A 22,609-nucleotide genomic window follows, 5' to 3' on the forward strand; every position below is an offset into this window, starting at 1 on the left:
CTTACAACTTCTATTCAGCATTGTTGTGAAAAATCCTAGGCAATGAAACACACAAACATCAATAAATGGTATGAAAATTGGAAAGGAAGAAGCAAATTTGTCTTTATCTACAGATGGCACCATCGTTTATACAGCAAATCCAATGAATCAACCAACTACTAGAACTAACAACTAAATTTAGCAAAATCATGAGATAAATATGAATATACAAAAATCAACTGAATTTCTCCATACTGTCAATAAACAATTGGAAAGTAAGTTTTTAAATAATACCATTTACAACAGTATCAAAAAAAAACAAATATCTAGGGACTAATTTAACAAAAGACATATAAAAACTCTATACTGAAAACTACAGAACTCTGTTGAGAGAAAATTTTAAAAGATCTATACAATGAAGAGATGTATCATGTTCGTGGATTAGAGAAAAATATTTTTACAATGTTAATCATTTCCCAATGGAATTATAGATTTAACACAATCCAGATCAAATCCCAGAAGAATTATTTTCTGTAGAAATGAAGCCCAATACTGAAATTTATATAGAAATGCACTAGACCTAAAATAGGCAAAGAAAAACAGCCAGACACTTGCACTATCTGACTTTAAGACTATACAGCGAAAGTATTTAAGATAGTTTGTACTGGTATTCAGATCAATGAAACAAAATACAGTCTAGAAATATGCTCACATATCTATGACCAAGAGACCAATACAGGTCAGAGGATAAACTTTTCAACAAAAAGGGTGCTGGAACAAACCACAAGGAAATAAAGGAGCCAGGGACATCTGGGTGGCTCAGTGGTCGGGGGTTGAGCGTCTGCCTTTGGCTCAGGGCATGATCCCGGAATTACAGTATTGAGTCCCACATTGGGCTTCCCACATGTGTATTATTATTATACTGTTGTTGGATAGAATGTTTTGTACATGCTTATCATGTTCATTTGGTCTCTCAGCAATGGGTAGATCACCCAGGCAAAATCAATAAAGAAACAGCAGATTTGAACACTACAGACCAAATGAACATGATAAGCATATACAGAACATCCTATCAAACAACAGTATAATACACATTTGTCTCAAGCACACATGGAACATTTTCTAAGACAAACCATGTTTAAAGGTCACACATATACAAATAAGCCACAAAACAAGTATTGGCAAATTCAAGAAGACTGAAATCATACCACATATCTCCTCTAACCACAATGGCATGAAACTAGAAATCAATAACAAGAAGAAAACTAAAAAATTCACAAACACACAGAAATTCAACAACACTCTCTTGAACAACCAATTGACCACAGAAGAAATTAAAGAGGAAATAAAAACGTTTCCTGAGACATACAAAAATGGAAGCACACCTATGGGATGTGGTAAAAGCAATTCTAAGAGGGATAGTTCATAGCAATAAATGCCTACATTAAGAAGAAAAATCCCAAATAAACAACCTACCTCCATACTATAAGGAACTAAAAAAGGAACAGACTGAGCCCAAAGTCAGGAAGAAAGAAAATAATTAAGAGTAGAGCAGAAATAAGTGAAATAAAGAACCGAAAAACAATAAAATAATTAACCAAACTAAGAGTTGGTTCTTTGAAAAGATAAACAAAATTGGCAAATCTTTATCTATACTAACCAATAAAAATAGGGAGAAGACCCAAATCAACAAAATTATAAGCGAAAAAGGAGACCTTACAACTGATGCCACAGAAATAGAAAGGATTATAAGAGGCTACTGTGACCAACCATATGCCAACAAACTGGACAACCCTGAAGAAATGGAGTAATTTGTAGAAACATACAATTTACCAAGACTGAATCAGAAAGAAATAGAAAATCTGAATAGACTGATTACGAGTAAGGAGACGAATCGGTAATCAAAAACCTCCTAATAAACAAAAGCCCAGAACCAAATACCTTCACTGATGACTTTTACCAAATATTTAAAGAAGGAAACACCAATCCTTCTCAAACACTTCCAAAAAAATCAAAGAGGTTAGAATACTCTCAAACTCATTTTATGAGGCCAGCATTATCCTGAAACCAAAACCAGAAAAAGACACTATTAGAAAATTACAGGCCAATATCCCTGAATAATATAGATGCAAAAATTATCAGTAAAATACTAGCAAGCCAAATTCAGCAGCACATAAAAGTATTATTCACTATGATTAAGTGGGATTTATCCCTGGGATACAAAAATCACTCAACATATGCAAATCAATTAACATAATACATCACCTTAATAGAGTGAAAGAAAGATATAATCATTTCAATAGACAGAAAAAGCTCTTGACAAAATTCAACATCTATTCATGATAAAAACTCAAACTAGACATATAGGGAACACATCTCAACATACTAAAGGCCACTATGACAAGCCCATAGTTAAAAATATACTAAACAATCAAAGGTTGAAAATCTTTCCTCTAAGATCAGGAACAAGACAAGAGTGCCCATTCTAATCACTCCTATTCAACACAGTACTGGAAGTCCTAAGAGAGCAATCAAGCAAGAAAATAAAAGGTATCAGAACTGGAGAGGAAGAGGTAAAATCATCTCTATTTGCCAATGACATGATTCTATATAGAAAATCCTAAAAACTTAACCAAAAATCTGTTAGATCTAAGCAATGAATTCAATAAAGTTGCAGGATACAAAATTAACATACAAAAATCAGTACCATTTCTATACACTAACAATTAATTTTCTGAAAAAGAAATTTAAAAATTGATCCCATCTACAATAACATCAAAAACAATAAAATGCTTAGGAATAAATTTAACCAGAGAGGTGAAAAATCTCTACTCTGAAAACTGTTAAGACATTAATGAAAGAAATCAAAGATACAAATAAATAGAAAGGTATTGCATGTTCAAAGACTAGGAGAATTAATACTATTAAAATGTCATTACTACCAAAAGCCATCTATGAGATTCAAAGCAACCCCTATCAGGATCCCAAAGGCATTTTCTACAGAAGTAGAAAAAACACTCCTAAAATGTATATGGAAATAAGAAAGGAGAACAAAACAGAAGGCATCCCACTCTCTCTCTTTTTTTTTTTAAGATTTTATTCATTCATTCATGAGAGACACGGGGGGGGGGGGCACATAGGGACACAGGCAGAGGGAGAAGCAGGCTCCATGCAAGGAACCTGATGTGAGACTCGATCCCAGGACTCCAGGATTATGCCCTGGGCCGAAGGCAGGCGCCAAACCGCTGAGCCACCCAGGGATCCCTGCATCATGCTCTCTGACTTCAAACTACACTAACTATAAAGTTATAGTAAACAAAACAGTATGATACTGCACAGAAACAGACAAATAGAGCAATGAAACACAATCAAAAGCCAAGAAAAAACAGAAACGTATACAGCCAAGTAAATATTTGATAAGGAAGCCAAGAATACTTCAATGGAAAAAAGATAGTTTCTTCAACAAATCGTACTGATATAGTTTAATATTCATATGTAAAAGAATGAACCTGAATCACTATCTTAGCCCACTCACAAAAATTAACTCAAGTGGATTAAGGACTTAAATGTAAGATCTGAAACTGTGAAACTCTTAGAAGAAGACATAGGAATAAAGTTCCTTAACATGGGTCCTGGTAATGATTTTTTGGATCCAACACGTAAAACAAACAACAAAATCAAAAGAAAACAAGAGGGACAATATATCAAACTAAAAAGCTTCTATACAGCAAAAGAAACAACAAAATAAAAAGACAATCTATAAAATGTAAAAAATATTTGCAAACTGCATATCTGATAAGAGATTAATATCCAAAATATATAAAGAACTCATAGAACTCTATACCAAAAACAAGAATAACCCAATTTAAAAAATGGGCAAAGAACCTGAATAGCTGAATAGACATTTTTTAAAAGCAGATATATAAAAGGCCAACAGGCACATGAAAAAATGTTCAACATCTAGTCATTGGGGAAATGGAAACTAAAATCATGGTGAGAAAAAAATAAAATAATAAAATAAAATCATGATGAGATATCATCCCATACCTGTTAGAATGGCCATAATCAAACAAACAAGAGATAACAAATGCTAGTGTGGATGTGGAGAAAAGGTATTACTTGTGCACTGCTGGTAGTATTGTAAATTGGCACAGTCACTAAGGAAAACAATATGGAGCAGCCTCAAAAAATTAAAAATAAAACTACCATATGATCCAGCAATTCCACCTCTGAGAATATATACAAAGGAAATGAAAACATTAACTCAAAAAGATATCTGCATCCCCCAGGGGCACCTGGGTGACTCAGTTAAGTGTCTGCCTTTGGCTCAGGTCACAACCATGGCATCCTGGGATGAAGCCCGCCTCAGGCTCCCTGCTCACTGGGGAATCGGCTCCTTCCTCTGCCTCTGCCACTCCCCCCAGGTTGTGTGCACGATCTCTCTCTCTCTCACTCTCTCTAATACATAAATAAAATATTTTTAAAAAATATCTGCACCCTCCATGTTTACTGCAGCATTAGTTATAACAGCCAAGACATGGAAATAACTTAAGTGTACAACATGGATGAATGAATAAAGAAATACATACATGCAATGGAATAAATGTATGCAATGGAATATTATTTAGCCATGAAAAATGAGGAAATCCTATCACTTGCAACAACATGAATGGATCTTGAAGGCATTATGCCAAGTGAAATAGGTCAGATAAAGACAAATACTGTGATCTTACTTTCAAAAAACACCTCATAGAAAAAGAAATCAGATGTAGTTACCAGAGGAAGAAGAAGATGAGGGTAGGGGGAATTACTGGAGGAAATAAGTTATAAGACAAATAAGTACCAGGGATGTGATGTACAACATGATGACTACAGTTAACATTGCCATACAATATACAGGAAAGTTGTTAAGCATCCTTATCACAAGGAGAAACTTTTTCTTTTCTCTTTTCTTCTGTCTTTTCTTTATATTGTATCTATATGAGATAATGGATATTAACTGAAGCTATTACAATAATTGCAATTTATGTAGATCAAATCATCATGCTGTATGCCTTAAACTTATACAGTGATATATGTCAATTATTTCTCAATAAAACTAGAAAAGGATATTTTTAAAATTTCAGCTAAATAGGGGTGCCTGGGTGGCTCAATCAGTTAAGCATCTGCCTTCCACTTGGGTCATGGTCTCAGGGTCCTACATATTAAATTTCCTGACCTCATTAAACACAGCCCCCATATTAGGTTCTCTGCTCACAGAGAGTCTGCTTCTCCCTTTCTCTTCTCCCTCTGTGCTCTTTCTCTCAGATAAATAAATAATGTTAACCAAATAGAAAAAAAAATAAAGACAAATTTCAAAATAAAAAAGGCAATTTACCTTCAAAAGGGCAACAGTGAGAGTTGACTTTTTAATAGAAACAATAAAAATGAAAAGATCATGAAATACCTTCAATGTGTGAAAAGAAAATCACTGCCATAAATCTCATATACTGAGAAAATAGCTTTTAAAAAAATCAAGTCAAGGGATGCCTGGGTGGCGCAGCAGCTAAGCGTCTGCCTTTGGCTCAGGGCATGATCCCAGATCCCGGGCCTGGGGATCGAGCCCCACATCAGGCTCCCTGCAAGGAGTCTGTTTCTCCCTCTGCCTGTGTCTCTGCCTCTATGTTTCTCATAAATAAAATATTTAAAAAAAAAATCAAGTCAAAATAAAGATATTTTCAAACACTGAGAAAATTTATTCCCAGTAGAAGGGCACTAAAGGAAATATGGAAAGCTCATTATTAAGAAAAATAAATACAGCTGATGGGAGCTTAGGAATATAAAAAGAAAAAAAAGCCAGAAAAAAAATTGAATATTGACTGCAAAGAACAATAATAATTACATGTTTTAAAACTAAAAAATAGAGCACAAAAGCATAGCATGGAAGTTTGGAGGAGCAAAAAAAAAGTTAAAATCTTCTGTCATTTTATAGGAAAGGGTAAAAGTACTAATTTATAGTAGACACCGACAAGTCAAGAATGCATGGTATAATCTCTAGGGTAATGATTAAGAGAGTACAGAAGACTGAGTAACTCAATAAGACAAAGAAAGAATATTTAAATATGCTCAATCAGTACAAAAGAGGCAAAAGGGAGAAGAAATAAAGAGAACACAAAAGAGGCAGGAGAAATAAAAAGCAAATAGAAAATGGCAGATTTAAAATCAAATATGCCAGTAATTACATAAAATATATATATAAAATATATATATAATATATATAATATATGATATTATATATGATAATATAATATATAAAAATATATATGTTTGAAGTGCTTCAAACATAAGGCAAAAATCATGAAAATTGAGTTTAAAATATAGAACTGTATGGTGCTTACAAGACACACATGAAATATAAGACTATAAAATAGTTGAAAATAAAAGGCGGAAAATTATACTATGCAAACACTCATAAGAGCTGGCATAGCTATATTTGTCTAAGACAAAGTAGATTTTAACACAAATAAGCATTACTAGAGATAAAGACATGCATAAAGTTTCAATTCACCAGAAAGATGTTGCATTCTAAATTTGTATGCACCTAATAATGCAGCCTTCAAATTTATACAGCAAATACTGATAGAACTACGAGCAGGAATACACAAATCCACATTCACAGATTTTAAATTCTATTCTTGGTAACTAATAGAAGAAAAAGACAAAAGTATAATAAAGATATAGAAGATTTGAGCTACACAATTAAATTTTATTCATTTGACATATATAGAACACAGTATCTAAAGACTGCCAAATACAAGTGTTTTTTTTTAAGTACACAGAACTTTACAAAATGACCATAGGCTCAGCTCTAAACAAAGTGTGAAAAGTGTTAAAGGAATGAAATAATACAAAGTATGTTGTCTGGCCACAGAGGCATCAGCTATAAATCAGTACAAAACTTCACAAGGAAAATCCTCATATGTTTAGAAATTAATCATCATCCTTCTAAATGAGTCAAGAGGGAAGTTAAAACTCAGCATAGCACAGAAGATTTTTAGCCAGTGCAATAAGTCAACAGTCATAAAAAACTTAAGGATTGAAAAGGAGACATTGAACTATTATTCAGCAATAATATAATTGTACACATGGACACTTTCTTAAAACTTCAATAAATTATTAGAATTAAAAAGTGATGTAGCAAGGTTGCTGGATACAAGACCGATATACAAGAATTAACTGCATGTCTACATACAATTAATGAAGAGTTAGAAAATGTAATTTTTTAAAGATATATCATTGACAATAACATCAAAAAATAAATAGGTAGGAATACACTATGTGAGATATAGGCAAGCCATCTACACACACAAAAAAAACTATAAAACAGCATTAAGGGAGTCTAAAAAAATAAGATATACTTCTAGCACATGAATTAGAAGATTTAATATTATAACGGTGTCATTTCCCAAAAGTGATCTATAGATTCACAGCATTCTCAGTCAAAATCCTAATAGTTTAGGTGAGTGTTTGCATGTGTTTAACTTAACAGACTCTTTAACTTTGCAAATAGCTTGGAATAACCTTAAAAGAGAAAGAAGAAAATCAGGAGGAGAAAGAAAGGGAAGAAGAGAAAGCAGGAGTAGACAATGAAAACAATACAAGGTAGAAAGACTTCTACTGAAGGATATAAAGTTTTATTATTAAACTACATTAATTCAGACAGTGTGATTTTGAGAAAAGGAAAAATACACCAATTAAACTAAATAAAGAATCCAGAAGAAGAACCATCCCTACACAGACACTTGATTTATGACAAAAACAGTACTACAGAGCAGTAAAAAAAGGACAAGCTTTTAAATAAATGATGCTGAGTCTACTGACTATCCATAGAGAAAAAAAAAATTGACCCTTACACCTCACACCATTCAGAAAAATTAATTTCAGATACATCTAAATTTAAAGGGTAAAAAACAAATATTCTAGAAGATAACAATATCATAACTTTGGTATAAGGGAAAAACTTTCTTAGGATATAAAAAAGATTGCTAATTTGATTACATTAAAATACGAATTTCAGCTAATCAAAAGCCATTTATAGAGTAAAAAAATAAGAAAAGATATTTTATAACATCTGTTTCTGACAAAGATTATGTAAAGAGGATATCCAAATAGTCAATAAACATGAAAAATTGTTCAATGACATTAATAATCAGGTAAATGCAAATTATAATCATGATAAGATACTTCTACATACACTCAAAAATGACTAAAATTTTGAAAACAAATAAAATAAAGTATCACCCAAAAGTATCACTTTTTGGAATATAGACAAAAAGAACTTACATACATGGTAATGGGAATATAAATTAGTACAACACTTTTTGGAAAACTATCTCAAATAAAATTGGATATATGCAGAGGAGAGTGTGATGAAAAAAAATTAGATATATGCATACCCTCTGATCCAGTAATCCCACCCTAGGCATATATCTAACAGAAATGTGTGCATGTGTGCGCCAAAAGATATGTAGAAGGATATTCACAGCAGCATTACTTGTAATAGCCAAAAGGCAGGAACAACCCAAATATCCATTAATAGTAAAATCAATACATATACCATAGTACATTCATTTTGTAGTATATAGCAATAAAAATGAATGAAACATAGTTATGCTCAACCAGACTCACACGCATGCATATACACACACATAAATAATGTATGATTCCATTTATATACAATTCAAAAATAGGCAAAACTAATCTTTCATGTTGGAGGTCAATTTAGTAATTACCTTTGGGATAGAAAGAGAAGGTAATCATGGTGGTAGACATGGTGGGCGATGTTCCCATTACACTTATAATTTACGTGGTTTTCCACATATGTTGTACAAATATAAAAGGTTTAAAACACCTTTTAAAAGCCATGGAGATAAAATAACAAAAAGATAAATAAGAAGTCAACAATAGAGAAGTGACAACATAAAAGGTGGACCTTCTTGCACTTGTATACAACTCAAGAATCCAACGGTACTATGTCAAGTTAGATATCTGGTAGCGTAGACTAAAGTCTAACCTTGTAGTGCTTATCTTTAGTTATTCTTTATCACGTTTCCAACAAACTCTGTCTTGGAAATGTGTATCTTGTGCCACATCTTTTGTTTCACAGTTCAGATGGAAACTATACAACAACTGGTGCTGATCTAAATTATTTACTAGTTGAGACACCATCACAAAAAAAAAAAAAGGCTAAATAATTTCTTTCTCCCCACAGAAGCTGAGCTTTATAGAACATAATAGCTATTTCCATTGCCAAGAAATTTCCTATAATTTTTGCACCTCTAAGATTCACATTTAATGACCAAATAAATGAAGCAGTCTTTGTTCTTCATAAATAGCAAAAGAGGTAAACACTGTAGATTACCAAATCTTCACTATTTGATCTTCTTCATAGGAGCTGTAATTATTCCTGTTACTATCCTTAAAAGGCAATAAACAATTTATATATACATAAATGTACAGTTAAACTAATGGTTAATTACTAATAATTATTAAATCTATTATAATAAAATAATTATTTAATATATTAAATCTATATATATTTAATAATCTATTAAATACTAATAATATAGTAAATCTAAATCTACTATATGAGCTATAAGTATGCTCATAATGTTAATCTTTAAACTTTTCTGATTTTTAAAATGTCACAACAGAAGCTTGGGAAGGAAATCTTGTATAATTATATACAATATGATCTCTATTTTGTTTTAAAATATGCACCAAAAAAAACTAGAGAAAAATATACCAAAATATTAACACCAGTGATTTCTGGGCAATAGTATTTTTTCCTTCTTATATATTTCTATAATTTTTCTAAAAGCAAAGTTTCCTTTTAAAAAATTACTTGTATTTTTTAAAAAAGAAATAAATCACTCAGAAAGCATACAAAAGTTGCTGGTCCTTAACAAAGTATTTTATTTTTGTTTCCAAGCCCATAAAATTCTATACTCATATAATTTTTACTATTAAGAATAATGTATATTTAGAGTTGAAGTGCCATCTAAATACTGAGGATACTCCTCAGTGCATCTTTCATTGTAGCAGATGTTGTCAAAAATATCTAATGTTCCAGCTAAAGTTTAATTAAAGGACTGAATTGATAGAAGTGATGTCATACTGTTAGGACAGTAAAATGTGAGTTTTCAATGAAGATAATCCAAGTTCGAATTCAACCTGTGCTCCTTTCTTCTCTGTATGAATTTAGGGATGTCATTCAAACTCTGTGTATTGCTCATCACTTGTTAACACTGAAATAAGAAAATCTACCTCTCAAGATTTTTGTGAGGATTAATTGAGAAAATGTCTGTGAAACCCAGTATGATGCTTGGTCCATAATTGTGTTCAGTTGGGAGAAGGCTATAATATTAAGTGAAACAGAAGCAACTAGAACAATGCCTGACAAACAACTGCTAGATAAATAGTAACATATAAGCTGGAACGATTAATTTTTTTCCATGATCTCTTGTTTCCTACACAGAATGCCACAGCCCACTAGAACAGGGGCTCCCAGAGAGGTGCTTCCCCAGGGCCTTGGATAGTGCCTGGCAGGTAGCACGCACATAATGGCACCCTGTGGGAAGAATGGAAGTAGGTGGAGGTATGATCACAGGAATGGACTGAAGGACAGAGGCCGGTAGACAGAGACATCTTGTTCAGATGAGCCCAGAGAAGATGAAAGAGTCACTCTGATCTTAGTAGGCACAGACTGAGCTATTCTGGGGAGATGGGTTTCACTGGCTCTTCTCAGTGGGTACAGGCATGGGAGTAAATGGAAGCCATTGTCAGTTTGTAAGGCTTCTGGGCTACTCTGAACAGTCAAAGCTTATCGTACGGCTTCTCCATTTTAAACCTGTCTGTGGTTTCCCTTTGCTGTTAGGATAAAATCCCAAGCCCTTCACAGGCCCTGCCAGGCTTCCTGCTTATCGCTAGCAGCTCTCCTCCTGTCATTCCATTGTCTGACTGCACATAGCCTGTTCCAGCTCCTACATAGGATCATGCTGTCTCTGACCTCCAAGTCTGAACCCATGCTGTTTCCTTCTGCCTCAAATCTACATTTCATCCACTCATGATTCACTCTCCCTTTGACACCTAGAGTATGCATTATCTTTCAGCTATCAGCTTATCTGTCACTCACTTGAGAATGTTCCTTGACAACTTAACCCTCCCCAAACCTGCCCACCATCAGGGTAAGGTCAGAGGCCCCTGTTGCATATTTCCACAACTCTCTATATTTGCTCTATCTTAGCACTTACTACACTATAGTGGTTTCCTGGTCTTTCCCAGAAAACTGGAATGTACACACCAAAATATTAGTGATTTTAGTCTGCTTTTTATATCGTTTACTAGTCAGTGCCTAAACTAACACCTGGTGTAGAAGGCACCTCATAAATATTTGTTGAATAAGCAAATCATTTTCCATATCCAGACTGCACTAAGCTCCATGGGGTCTGGTTCTGAGTTGGTTCTTACATCATCAAGAAATAGTGCCTGGCACATAACAGCCACTCTTCAGATATTTATCAAGTAAATAAATTTCATTTGATACCAGTTCCCCATTCATATATCACGTAAGTGCTTATTCAGGGATTTCCTGAGAAGAAGTTGAATATTTCAGTCCTTTCACCTGTTTTATTAATGCTTCCAACTTTTTTCCTGTTTTTACAAATTATCCACTTAGCAACACTTAAACATTCTCTACTATCCATGATTTAAAGCGCCAATGATACCAATTTCCATTTTTTAAAAAGGTATTTACTATTTACCTTCATTGTTTTAATTAACATTATTGCTACTACTAAAGCCAGTATTATTTGTTCTGAATTTAGAATAAACCCACCAAAGACGTGCAAAGCCCAAAAAACAGGTGTTATTATTTCTGACATTTGCCTTTAATCAGGAACATAAATGAGACACCTGAATTAAATTAAATCCCCTTAGAACCACCTCAAATCACCTTTGAAAAGACAAGTAATACCAAGAAAGAAGGAGATTCTCAGAAAATCAGTATACAATCTCACAATAACCAGAATAAAAGCTAACCTTGCCAAAATATTCACCTCCCCTATTTTCATAAAAATCTGCAGAGGTGGTGAAGAGAGAGGGTAGTCAGGGGTATCATCAGAAACTCTGTTAGCCATAGGCTCCTTCTTTGATATTACAATATGTAAACATAAACAACACATAGGACCTGACGCTTGTTTGTTTTTTGGTAAGTACAGGTCTTTACATTCAAATTCAACATCTACTTATTGGTTATTAGTTATACAAATATTCACCAACTGTTGACTCTTCCTGCCCAACTAGGCTTACAAGGTCACTTAATTTTTATTTAGCTTATGAACTGGAAATGTGGAATATGGAAAGTCTTATTCGAGCAGAATTAGCCAGTTGGGATTTTACCAAATAGTGGGCAAATCTGCAACAACACTCACAGTTCACACCTCTTTTTTTTTTTTTTTGGATTAATACTTTTATTTTTTATTTATTTTTCTTATTGGAGTTCAATTTGCCAACATATAGCATATCACCCAGTGCTCATCCCATCAAGTGCCCCCCTCAGTGCCTGTCATCCAGTCACCCCACCCACCTCCCTTTCCCCTACCCCTTGTTCGTTTCCCAGAGTTAGGAGTCTCTTATATTGTCATCCTCACTGATATTTTCACTCATTTTCTCTCCTTTCCCCTTTATTCCCTTTCACTAATTTTTATATTCCCCAAATAAATGAGACCATGTATACAGCTCACACCTCTGATTAAGGTTAGCCACAGTCAGGACCCCAGTCCAGATGAATGACACTGAGATTTGAGCAATTTGCTATGATGTCATAGAGGCTTTTGAAACCAATTTTCATTCATGTATTTTATACCACCCAGTTTCAGAAAGGGTTTATGACAATGTCTAAAGGCACATAATCCAGCAAGATTTAAAAAAATAAGTAGGTGAGGTAAATGTGGCATAAGAGAAATAAAATGGGGCATGACAGGGTTATTCCCTTCTTACCTGTGTACTGCAAGCCCCTGTATTCACTTATTGCCCCAGGAGGCTTTAAATTGGGCCAGTAATGGAACAGCATTTGCACAGCTGGAGGTTTCACTTGTGAAGGCCCATAGGCTATCACATACAAAAGATCCTAAAGGAAACAGGAAGTGTACTTTGATTTAGCATCATCAAATAAAGATGCAAACAGCTCATTCAATATTACCAAAGCAATGCAAATTCTAACAGAAGGGCTGGGTGGTTCATTTCCCTGGTATCTCATCATCCAGGTATGCTTCTCAGAGGAGACCATATGAAAACATTATTTTTTTATTTGCTTATGGGTCCTATAAATAAGCACCTCCCCTCCCCTCCAGGTAAAGATCAAAATTACATTGTCTTCTAACAAATTCTTCCCTACTTGGGAAATGTTAAAGGAAGATTTTAGAATAGAATGAATCAGTTTGCCAAACACTGCATTTTTCAAATATTTTCCTAAAACCCATTTCTTAACAATTCACATCTCCTATTTGAAAAAAGACGGGTTCTTGAGCAACATTTCAAATGAAATAAAATTGCCATGTAATATAGTATTTGCTAAATTCTAAGAATAGAGCCATCCAATTATTTTTTTTTCTGTCAGGCCACTGCATTCTTCAAGTATCATTTCTGCTTTAAATAAGTTAACCAGGAAGGAAAGAATTTCAGGTTCTGCCATACTAAAATAATAAGACATCAATAAATTTGGCCTGTTTGAATAGGCCAAATATTCTTATTCTGTTATATAAATTGAGTTTGTGGCTATGAGTTAAATTTGGCCTAAAACTTACTTTCCAGACTTCTTGCTTATATTTCATGAGGCATTCCAATAATTGACAATGATACACTGTAAGGAAGAAAATAGAATTTGAACACAAATTGTAAATGTCAGATAAAATATCCTTTGAGATGTAATAAAATATATTAGTATGACTTTTCATCTAATCATTAAACTAGAAGTTACTTATTTCCAGAAGAATGAATGGAATGGTCCAAGATAATGGACCATTATCTTACCCATACATAAGAATAAACTCAAAATAGATTAAAGACCTACACGTGAGATCTAAAACCATAAAACTTCTAAAAAAAAACACAAGCAGTAATCTCTTGGACATGGGTCTCACCCACGTGTTTATGGATATGTCTCCTCAAAGGAGGAAAACAAAAGTAAAAATTATTGGACCACACCAAAATAAAAAGCTTCTCACAGAAAAGGAAACCATCAACAAAATAAAAAGGCAACCTACCAAATAGAAGAAGATATTTGCAAGTAATATATCTGATAAGAGGCTAATATCTGAAACATATAAAGAATTTACACAATCCAATACAAAAAAAATCTGATTAAAATATGGGCAGAGGACCTGAACAAACATACAGATGGCCAACAGACACATGAGAAGATGCTCAACATCACTAATCATCAGGGAAATGGAAATCAAAATCACAATGAGATACGACCTCACACCAGTCAGAATGGCTAGTGTCAAAAAGATAGGAAATGACAGGTGTTGTTAAGAACATAGAAAAAAAAGGAACACTTGTATACTGTGGGTGAGAATGTAAACTGGTACACCTTCTGTGGAAAACAGTATGGAGGTTCCTTAAAAAATTAAAAATAGTAAATATCTTATGATCCAGTAATTCCACTAGTGGATATTTACCCAAAGAAAACAAAACCACTAATTTGAAAAGATATATGCAATCCTATATTTATTGCAACAGTTATTACAATAGCCAAGGTATGGAAGCAATCTAAGTCTATTAATAGCTGAATGGATAAAGAAAATGTGGTATACAATATATATACAGTGGAATATATACAATATACAGTGGAATATTACTCAGCCACCAAAAAGAATGCAACTGGGCAGCCCGAGTGGCTCAGCGGTTTAGCGCCACCTTCAGCCCAGGGTTTGATCCTAGAGACCCGGGATGGAGATCCGGGATCAAGTCCCATGTCAGGCAGCCTGCGTGGAGCCTGCTTCTCCCTCTGCCTGTGTCTCTGCCTCTCTTTCTCTCTCTCTCTCTCATGAATATAATAAATAAATAAATCTTTTTAAAAAAAAAGAAAAAAAAGAATGCAATCTTTGTGACAACATGGATGGACCCAGAGGATATTACACCAAGTGAAATAAGTCAGACAGGGAAAGACAAATACCATATGATTTCACTTACATGTGGAATCTAAAAACAAAACAAACAAACAAAAACAGACTCATAAATACAGAGAACAAACTGGTGGATGTCAGAGGGGAGGAGGGTAAAGGAAGAGCAAAGCAAGTGAAGAGAATTAAGAGGCAGAAACTTCCAATTATAAAATAAATAAGTCATAGAAGTGAGAAGTGAAGCATAGGGAATACAGTCAATAATATGGTAATAATATCATACAGTGACAGTGGTAACCCCACTTATCACAAGCATTGAGTAATGTACAGAATTGACAATTCTTCATCTTGTTAACAAAAGAAATATTAGGGACAGTCCCTAGTAATAATAATTATATAACATAAACTTACATCAGTGTAATCAAGAACTATATAGGACAAAAAAATTGTCCAATAGGATCATAATAAAAGCTCACATTCACTGAGTGTTCATTATGTGTCGGGTATTGTGCTAAGAACCTTAAACATATTATCTCACAACTGCCATGTTGCAATGAGAAAACTTATTTAGCTTAGTTCCCTATCTTGCCCAAGCAAATGACAGAATGATGGCTAAACTTGTATTTCATCACTCAGGCACCAAGTCTGTCTCGTTGAGGAATTCTTAGAAGCTATGAAACAATAAGCTTCATTAACTTGCCCATGCTTGGGGAAAAAAAGACACCTCCACCTAGTTAGATACCTGTTTTATATCTTCCTGAATCTGTCATCCAACCCTGTCATAGCCCTGAAGCAGGTTTCACTTTAGTCACCAATGACCTCTGTGTCATTCAATTCAACAGACATACTGCAATCTACTTCTTACTTGACCTTCAGCAGCATTCAGTGCTGCTGACCTGTCTCCTTTCCAAAACACTCTTCCCTTGACTGAATGACTAACCCTCTCCTATAACCTGTGGCAGACAATGCTGTTGCTACTCAGCAGCTACCAATAACCCTTTCTTCCTGGTCCATCCCCCAATGCACAGACTAAAAAGCAAGATACTTGCTCAAAGTCCTTCGCAGCAAGAGATGGCCACATGACTCAGTTCTGACCAGTAAGACATAAGAGAGAATTTGCTGGGACAGGGGGAGGGGGGGAAGGCGTTCTCAAATATTTTTTCTCTGTGATAAAAGAGGCACTAGAGGAGACCTTTCTCTAATTACCCTGATTGATCCTGTTACTTGTTTGCAGATGTGATTGTGTAAGAATAAAATGATCCCCACTGTGGCAGCCACCTTGCAAACCTGAGGGGAAGTCCAGGAGTAACACAAAGGCACCATCTCAGGCCCCAATACTGTGGCACTCTCGGCAAGACTTCCTACTGTGTAAACAAAGTAAACGACGAATGTTCTTGTAGTTGAAAACTTGTGCTAGTCAGCCAAACTCATCTAACAGTTTTATAACCTCTCCACCTTTTTGGTAAGCTCATCCTCTTCCACTGGAGTGGAGTTGTTGAAAGCCTGATCATAAGCCCACTCCACTTTTCATTCTATGCTCTCTCCTACACAATCTCACACTCATACACAACTTTAGTTACCATCTATATGCACTTTCATAAAGGCCACTGGACACTTACATGTAGGTTCTATTTCACTACCTCTAGCCCAGAGCACTATACTGAGTTCCAGGCTCACAATACAACTTCCTAATTACCACTGCCTCTTTTTTTTTTTTTAAGGAAGCCAATTTATTTGCATTTTTGTGTTTTGGACACATAGAATTATTACTGAGATTACGTGAGGGTTTTTTTTCCCCACTTTCACTGAGATAAAATTGACATGTAACATTGTATTAGACCAAGGAATACCATCTCCTCTTACGTGCCTCAGAAATATGTCAAACATGATGTCCAAAGTCATGTAACCTTCCCTCAGAAACCTGGTATTCTTCCAGCATCTCCTTTCTCAATTCCTAGAACCACCAATTCATTCAGTTTTGCAAGCCATAAATGCACCCTACCTGATATGTCACCAAATCCCATCAATTTTACTTTCTAAATACTTTTCTTAGGCTCAATTGCCTCTACCTTTTTTACATGCCAAGACAAATGCAATGGCTCCTCATAGATCTACATCCACTTGGGTTCATTTTTAATCCACTCTCAACTACAGTCAAAGTGACATCCGCACAACCACCCCTAAGTTCTCCAGTGCCTTCCCATTAGACTCGGATAAACAAACACAAGCTCCCAGAGTCCACACATCCTGCAGGTTCTGGCCCACAGACTTTCCCAGTCTCACTCCTCTTGAGGCAGCCCTCACTCTACGCTCCAGCTCAACCAATCTCTCAGCTTGACAGCTCCCTCCTGACACAGAAGAATCTTCCATCTGATTCCCCTGCCCTTTGTAGGCCTTGTTAATGCTCATCAGCCTTCAGTCCTCAAACAAAAGGTTACTTGCCCAGAGAAGCCCTCTCTGACCTCTTCAGTAAAAGAAAAATCCCCTTTATAGGGTCTTTTTGTGCAAAATACATCTTTCCAAGTGCTTGTCACAGCTGAAACTTTACATTTGCTTTTTTTTTTTTTAAGAAGGGGGGGGGAGAGAGGCAGAGGAGAGAGAGAATCTGAAACAGACTCCACTCCCAATTCAGAGCCTAACACCAAGTTCAATCTCATAACCCTGAGATCATGACCTGAGCTGAAATCAAGAGTCGGACACTTAACTGACTGAGCACCCCCAGTGTCCCTTTACATTTACTTTTATAATTATTTAACTAATGCCTTTTCCCATCACTACCATATAAGCTTCAGAAGGCAGGGGCAAAGGTCAGTTCTGTTTTGCTAACCATGATGTTTCTGGTGTCTGGCATAGACGAGATATTCAGTGATATTTACTGAATATATAAATAGCCGTCTAGAACTGGAATTTTGTTCTTAAGTCATCAGTGAGTTCTCAAGTACAGATGTTCCAGACCACTCTTTCTCCATACGTATGTCACATGAATCCAGTGCACAGTAGTCCTCTAGCCAGAGTGACATATGAGATAAAACTTCCAAAAAATTATACATTTTAATCACTCATATAATTAAATTACTCAAGACATCTCATATTTATTTTTTTAAGGCACTCATATTTAAAGGGTAACACTCCAAACAAAAAAGCATTAAGTTTTAAAAATGAAATATTTTTTTCTGGGGTGCCTGTGTGGGTCTGTTGGTTAAGTATCAGACTCTTGGTTTCAGCTCAGGTCACAGTCTCAGGGTTGTGGGATCGAGCTCTGCATCAGGCTCCATGGAGCGTGCTTGAGATTCTCTCTCCCTCTGCCCCTCCCCACTTTCTCTCTCTCAAATATATAAACAATTCTTTTAATGATACATTTTTTCCATATCTCACATCAAAAATTTTATTATTATTTATTATGCAATTATGTTGAAGGTTGAAAACAGTGCCACCAAATTTGTTCACTTTTCAAATAAACAATAAATGAAAATTAAAACTGAGTTCACATACTAGCATGTGATGCCAACAGTAGGCCTTTTTAGGTCAGTTTCCCAAAGTTCATCTATAGTTATATGATGAAAGGAAGCGAAACCTGCCCAACATCACTACTCATCAAAGAAATACAAGTCAAAACAAGATATTATTCTTCAACAGTCTAAGAGAATACAAATTTTACAATACTCAGTGACAGGTTACAATGGACTCTCACATATAATTAGTGAGACTACTAAAATTTTTTCAAGTCCCTTAATTCATTAATCCCTCTTTTATGAATTTATTCTAAGGAAATAATCAGAAACATAGGAAAAGATTTATGCTCAAGGATATTTGTGTGGCATTAGAACAGCATATTCACAAAATATTAATAGTCATTACAATCCCAGTGATTTTTTTATATTCCTAATTTAACTTACTCCTATATAATTGTATTCAATTTCTAGTCAATGTCCTAAAATTGTGTCCCCAAATATACTAAAAATACTAGTCAACAAGATTACTGCTAATAGCAACAGGTCAGAGAAAGTTATTTTAACTCAAACGTCTGTCTTATGACACATCTCAAGTTATCTATCCACCAAGAAGAGCTCTTCTTACATGAGAATTTCTACTTATTTCATATCTTGTTTAACAATTGTTTTTTAGGGATCCCTGGGTGGCTCAGTGGTTTAGCGCCTGCCTTCGGCCCAGAGTGGGATGCTGGAGTCCCGGGATTGGGATTGAGTCCCACATCGGACTCCCTGCATGGAGCCTGCGTACCCCTCTGCCTGTGTCTCTGCCCCTCTCTCTCTGTGTGTCTCTCATGAATAAATAAATAAAATCTTTTTTAAAAATTGTTTTTTAAATTACCAAGCCAATCAAATTTCCACTGACCTGGGTTGGATGTGTATTGCATTGCAATCATTAACATAGATGATGCAGACAGATTAACATGAGCAGGAACACCTTCTCTCCTTGAGGATCCCACTGAAACAAAACATTATTTCATTAGATACAATTTATCTATATATAATATAATTCTTATTTTGCATACAGCAGGAGAGCTAAGAAAGCACTTAAAAAAAAAAGTCTCGAGCAATTCAAAGGATGTTTTGCACAAATAAAACCACAAAACATGTCCTAGCATTCAAATGCCATGACTGTTATCAACAGCAAACATTTTGTAAGAATCTACAAGGAGCAGAAATAGTGCCAGAGCATGATGTAATGGCTTTATCAGAGAGGCACTTAGATGTGATTTCTGCTCCCAAGATGTTTACATCTAAGTGGAAAAGAAATTTAAGAGAACAAAATTTTCCACGAACCCAAGTATAAAGGCATGTTGAAGGTTATCCCAATAAAAGAAAAAAATAAAAGGTTTATTTATTTTGAACCCAACTTGAATATGCTTTCAGAGATGCAGATGAAACAATGTGGGGACCTTATGAATTCAGTCACACACACTAATTCCAAATTGCATATTATAAAAAATTATATATTAATTTAAAAATTATTTTCAACTCCCACATATCATGAAACAATTTTATTCAAACCTTCACATGTAACTCATCAGCAGCATCTCCATTACCGTAAGAATAACTTTCTTAGCTTTCAAGAGCTTACCATCTTCACATCCAACCAAGTTGTTTGAAAGAAAGCACTTTCTGAATCTGTGAATAACACTGTCACTGAACATTTTATCCTGTGGCACAAGTATTCAGTCACAAAGCAAGCTGGTTTCTTCAAAACTCGTATCCATGGTCTCCACATGACAACCACTTATATCCTGCTTTTAAGACATCTTTAAGTGGCTTGTTTACGATGACATCCAACACTTCATTACATTTCTTTCTCTCTCATTTTCAGTGGCATTTCAGGTAACTCTAATAAGCATTCAAAACTAGCACCGATGGAGGTCATTCAAGATAATACTCCAGAGAGTTGCTGTCTCCAAAGAGTACTTTATTATTCTAACCAGTAATTGAGAGAGGGCTCATACAGGAGAAACTTTCAAAGGACTCAGATATAAAATGAATTCCTTTTCTCAGGGATAATTGCAGAAGTAGGATAAACCTCTCCTTATGGTTAGGCTTACGTGGCAAATTGTCAAGAAAGCATGAATAGAATGATGTAGAGTGAGCAGGACACCCTCAATCAGCCAACTCTCAATTTCCTACACGCACTGGAGAAAACCACTAATGTGGGCAACAACAAAAAAAGCAGATGACCCACAAATCTGCTTTATTTTATTTTACATTAAAGTACAATATATGGAAATAATCTCACCTCCATCCATAAAGAATAAGGCAACTTGTAATAAAACACATGTATGAGAGAACCATTAAAACACTAATATGAGATTTGTCATATAATAGAGAAAACAAAGAAAATTTAACGTGATTCTATTCTTTTCTTTACATAAAAGACTTTGAGCACCACAATAGATGGTGACCTTTACAACAGCTTTACAGAAATAGGCAAGCAAATAAAACAGATCATTAGGTTCCATTTACCTGAATCTGCTTTTATTAATCACTTGCAGCTGGGCTAGTTTGGCTGTGCAATATAAATAAGTATTGATAATTATACAAAGATGTGCAGATCATGTCAATGCTCTTAGATGGTAAAGTTGATCAAGTGTGATTAATCACGGAAAGAGAATCTGAGTCGAATTCTAAAGAACAAGATGCGGTTGCTCTCAGACTTTAGCCAGGAGCTCTGGGGCCCATATCTAGAGTCTAACTCCATCAGTTTGGAAGCAGAAAAGGTAGATGTTTGATAAGCATATCAAGTGGTTCTGATGCAGGTGGGCCCTGAGCCTCGTGGGAGGAGCATTACGAGAGGGACGGGAAATAAAAAAAAAAATTCAACAAGGTGTCCGGGTATGGAAGAACTGTGTGCCCCTCCCCGTGCCCTTTGTTTAAGGAGGAGGAAAGTCTTGTCTCTGACATACTCAAGGAAAAATAATTACATGAATTTAAGTAATTTTAATTTAATTTAATACACAATTTAAGTGTGTGTGTGCGTGTGTGTGTATACCCATATATATATATATATTCCTCTTGGGACAAGTGTTTGTAACCTTTGTTGAAATTCATTGAAACTTTTTAATAATAATGTTTCTTAAAAAAATAAAAACTACTATAAAGGGAGACTGAGAATCCCTGTGCCTGGAGGCTTTTAAAAATGGGAGAGATGCCCAAAATGTCTTGATGATTTAGGTGAAGTCTATTTGGAGAATAGCCCAAATGGCTCACTGACCTTTGGCTGTCCCTTTTACCCCTACAAATCCATGCTCTCCCTCAAGTGTGGTCAACCACAAAGCCAAAAACATTCCCCTGGCTCAAGCCCCAGGAAACTGGCTCCAGTACCTCTATAAACAGACAGTGCCTTGCAGTTGCTTAGGCTTCTAACAGACTGAGTAAAATCACGCAATTCTAATTAATAAATGTGCACAGGCACACATCATTTATTAAATCTTCATAAAAAGGCATGATGTAAACAGATGTGCAGTTCGTCCCCGTGAGGGTATATAAAGCCAAAGCTACATACAAAGGAAGGAAGAAGAGAATTAATCAAAATGAGAAAATTTTACATTTAATATTGTGCTCGGGGAATACAATTACAAGTCTTAAGACCTATTTCCTGATCCTCCTAGCACCACCATAATCACCATATCAGCATCCCTTTCCTCTATGAGCAATAACAATTCCTTAATCTGTTCCTGCATTTTTATCATTCCAAGTGTACTATCATGCCTATGCATCTCTTATAGGATTCTCACCTAAATAAATAAATAAATAAATAAATAAATAAATAAATAAATAATAAATAAGTAAGTAAGTAGGGGCGCCTGGGTTGTAGCTCAGTAGGTTATGTGCCTGACTCTTGATTTGACTCAGATCATGATCTCAGGGTTGTGAGATCCAGCCGTGTTGAGGATGGAGCTTGGGATGGAGCTTGGGATGGACCCGCTTAAGATTCTCTCTCTCTCTCCCTCTCCCTTC

At 35.1% G+C, this 22,609-nt stretch overlaps 1 protein-coding gene across 3 annotated transcripts in view; it reads right to left on the bottom strand.

Annotated features, from left to right (window-relative positions):
- Window positions 1–22,609, bottom strand: part of UNC79 (unc-79 homolog, NALCN channel complex subunit) — a 185,972-nt gene that overhangs the window by 154,894 nt on the left and 8,469 nt on the right. For all 3 annotated transcript variants that reach the window (XM_055304183.1, XM_055304182.1, XM_055304184.1), the window contains 3 exons: window positions 19,497–19,589; window positions 13,824–13,879; window positions 13,018–13,147 (listed from right to left, as the gene is read on the bottom strand). In XM_055304183.1, the coding sequence (XP_055160158.1) occupies window positions 13,018–13,147; window positions 13,824–13,879; window positions 19,497–19,589 (279 nt within the window). The remainder of the gene's footprint in view (window positions 1–13,017; window positions 13,148–13,823; window positions 13,880–19,496; window positions 19,590–22,609) is intronic.

The sequence above is a fragment of the Nyctereutes procyonoides genome, unplaced genomic scaffold, assembly GCF_905146905.1.
Source record: "Nyctereutes procyonoides isolate TBG_1078 unplaced genomic scaffold, NYPRO_anot_genome, whole genome shotgun sequence".
NCBI classification, from domain to species: domain Eukaryota; kingdom Metazoa; phylum Chordata; class Mammalia; order Carnivora; family Canidae; genus Nyctereutes; species Nyctereutes procyonoides.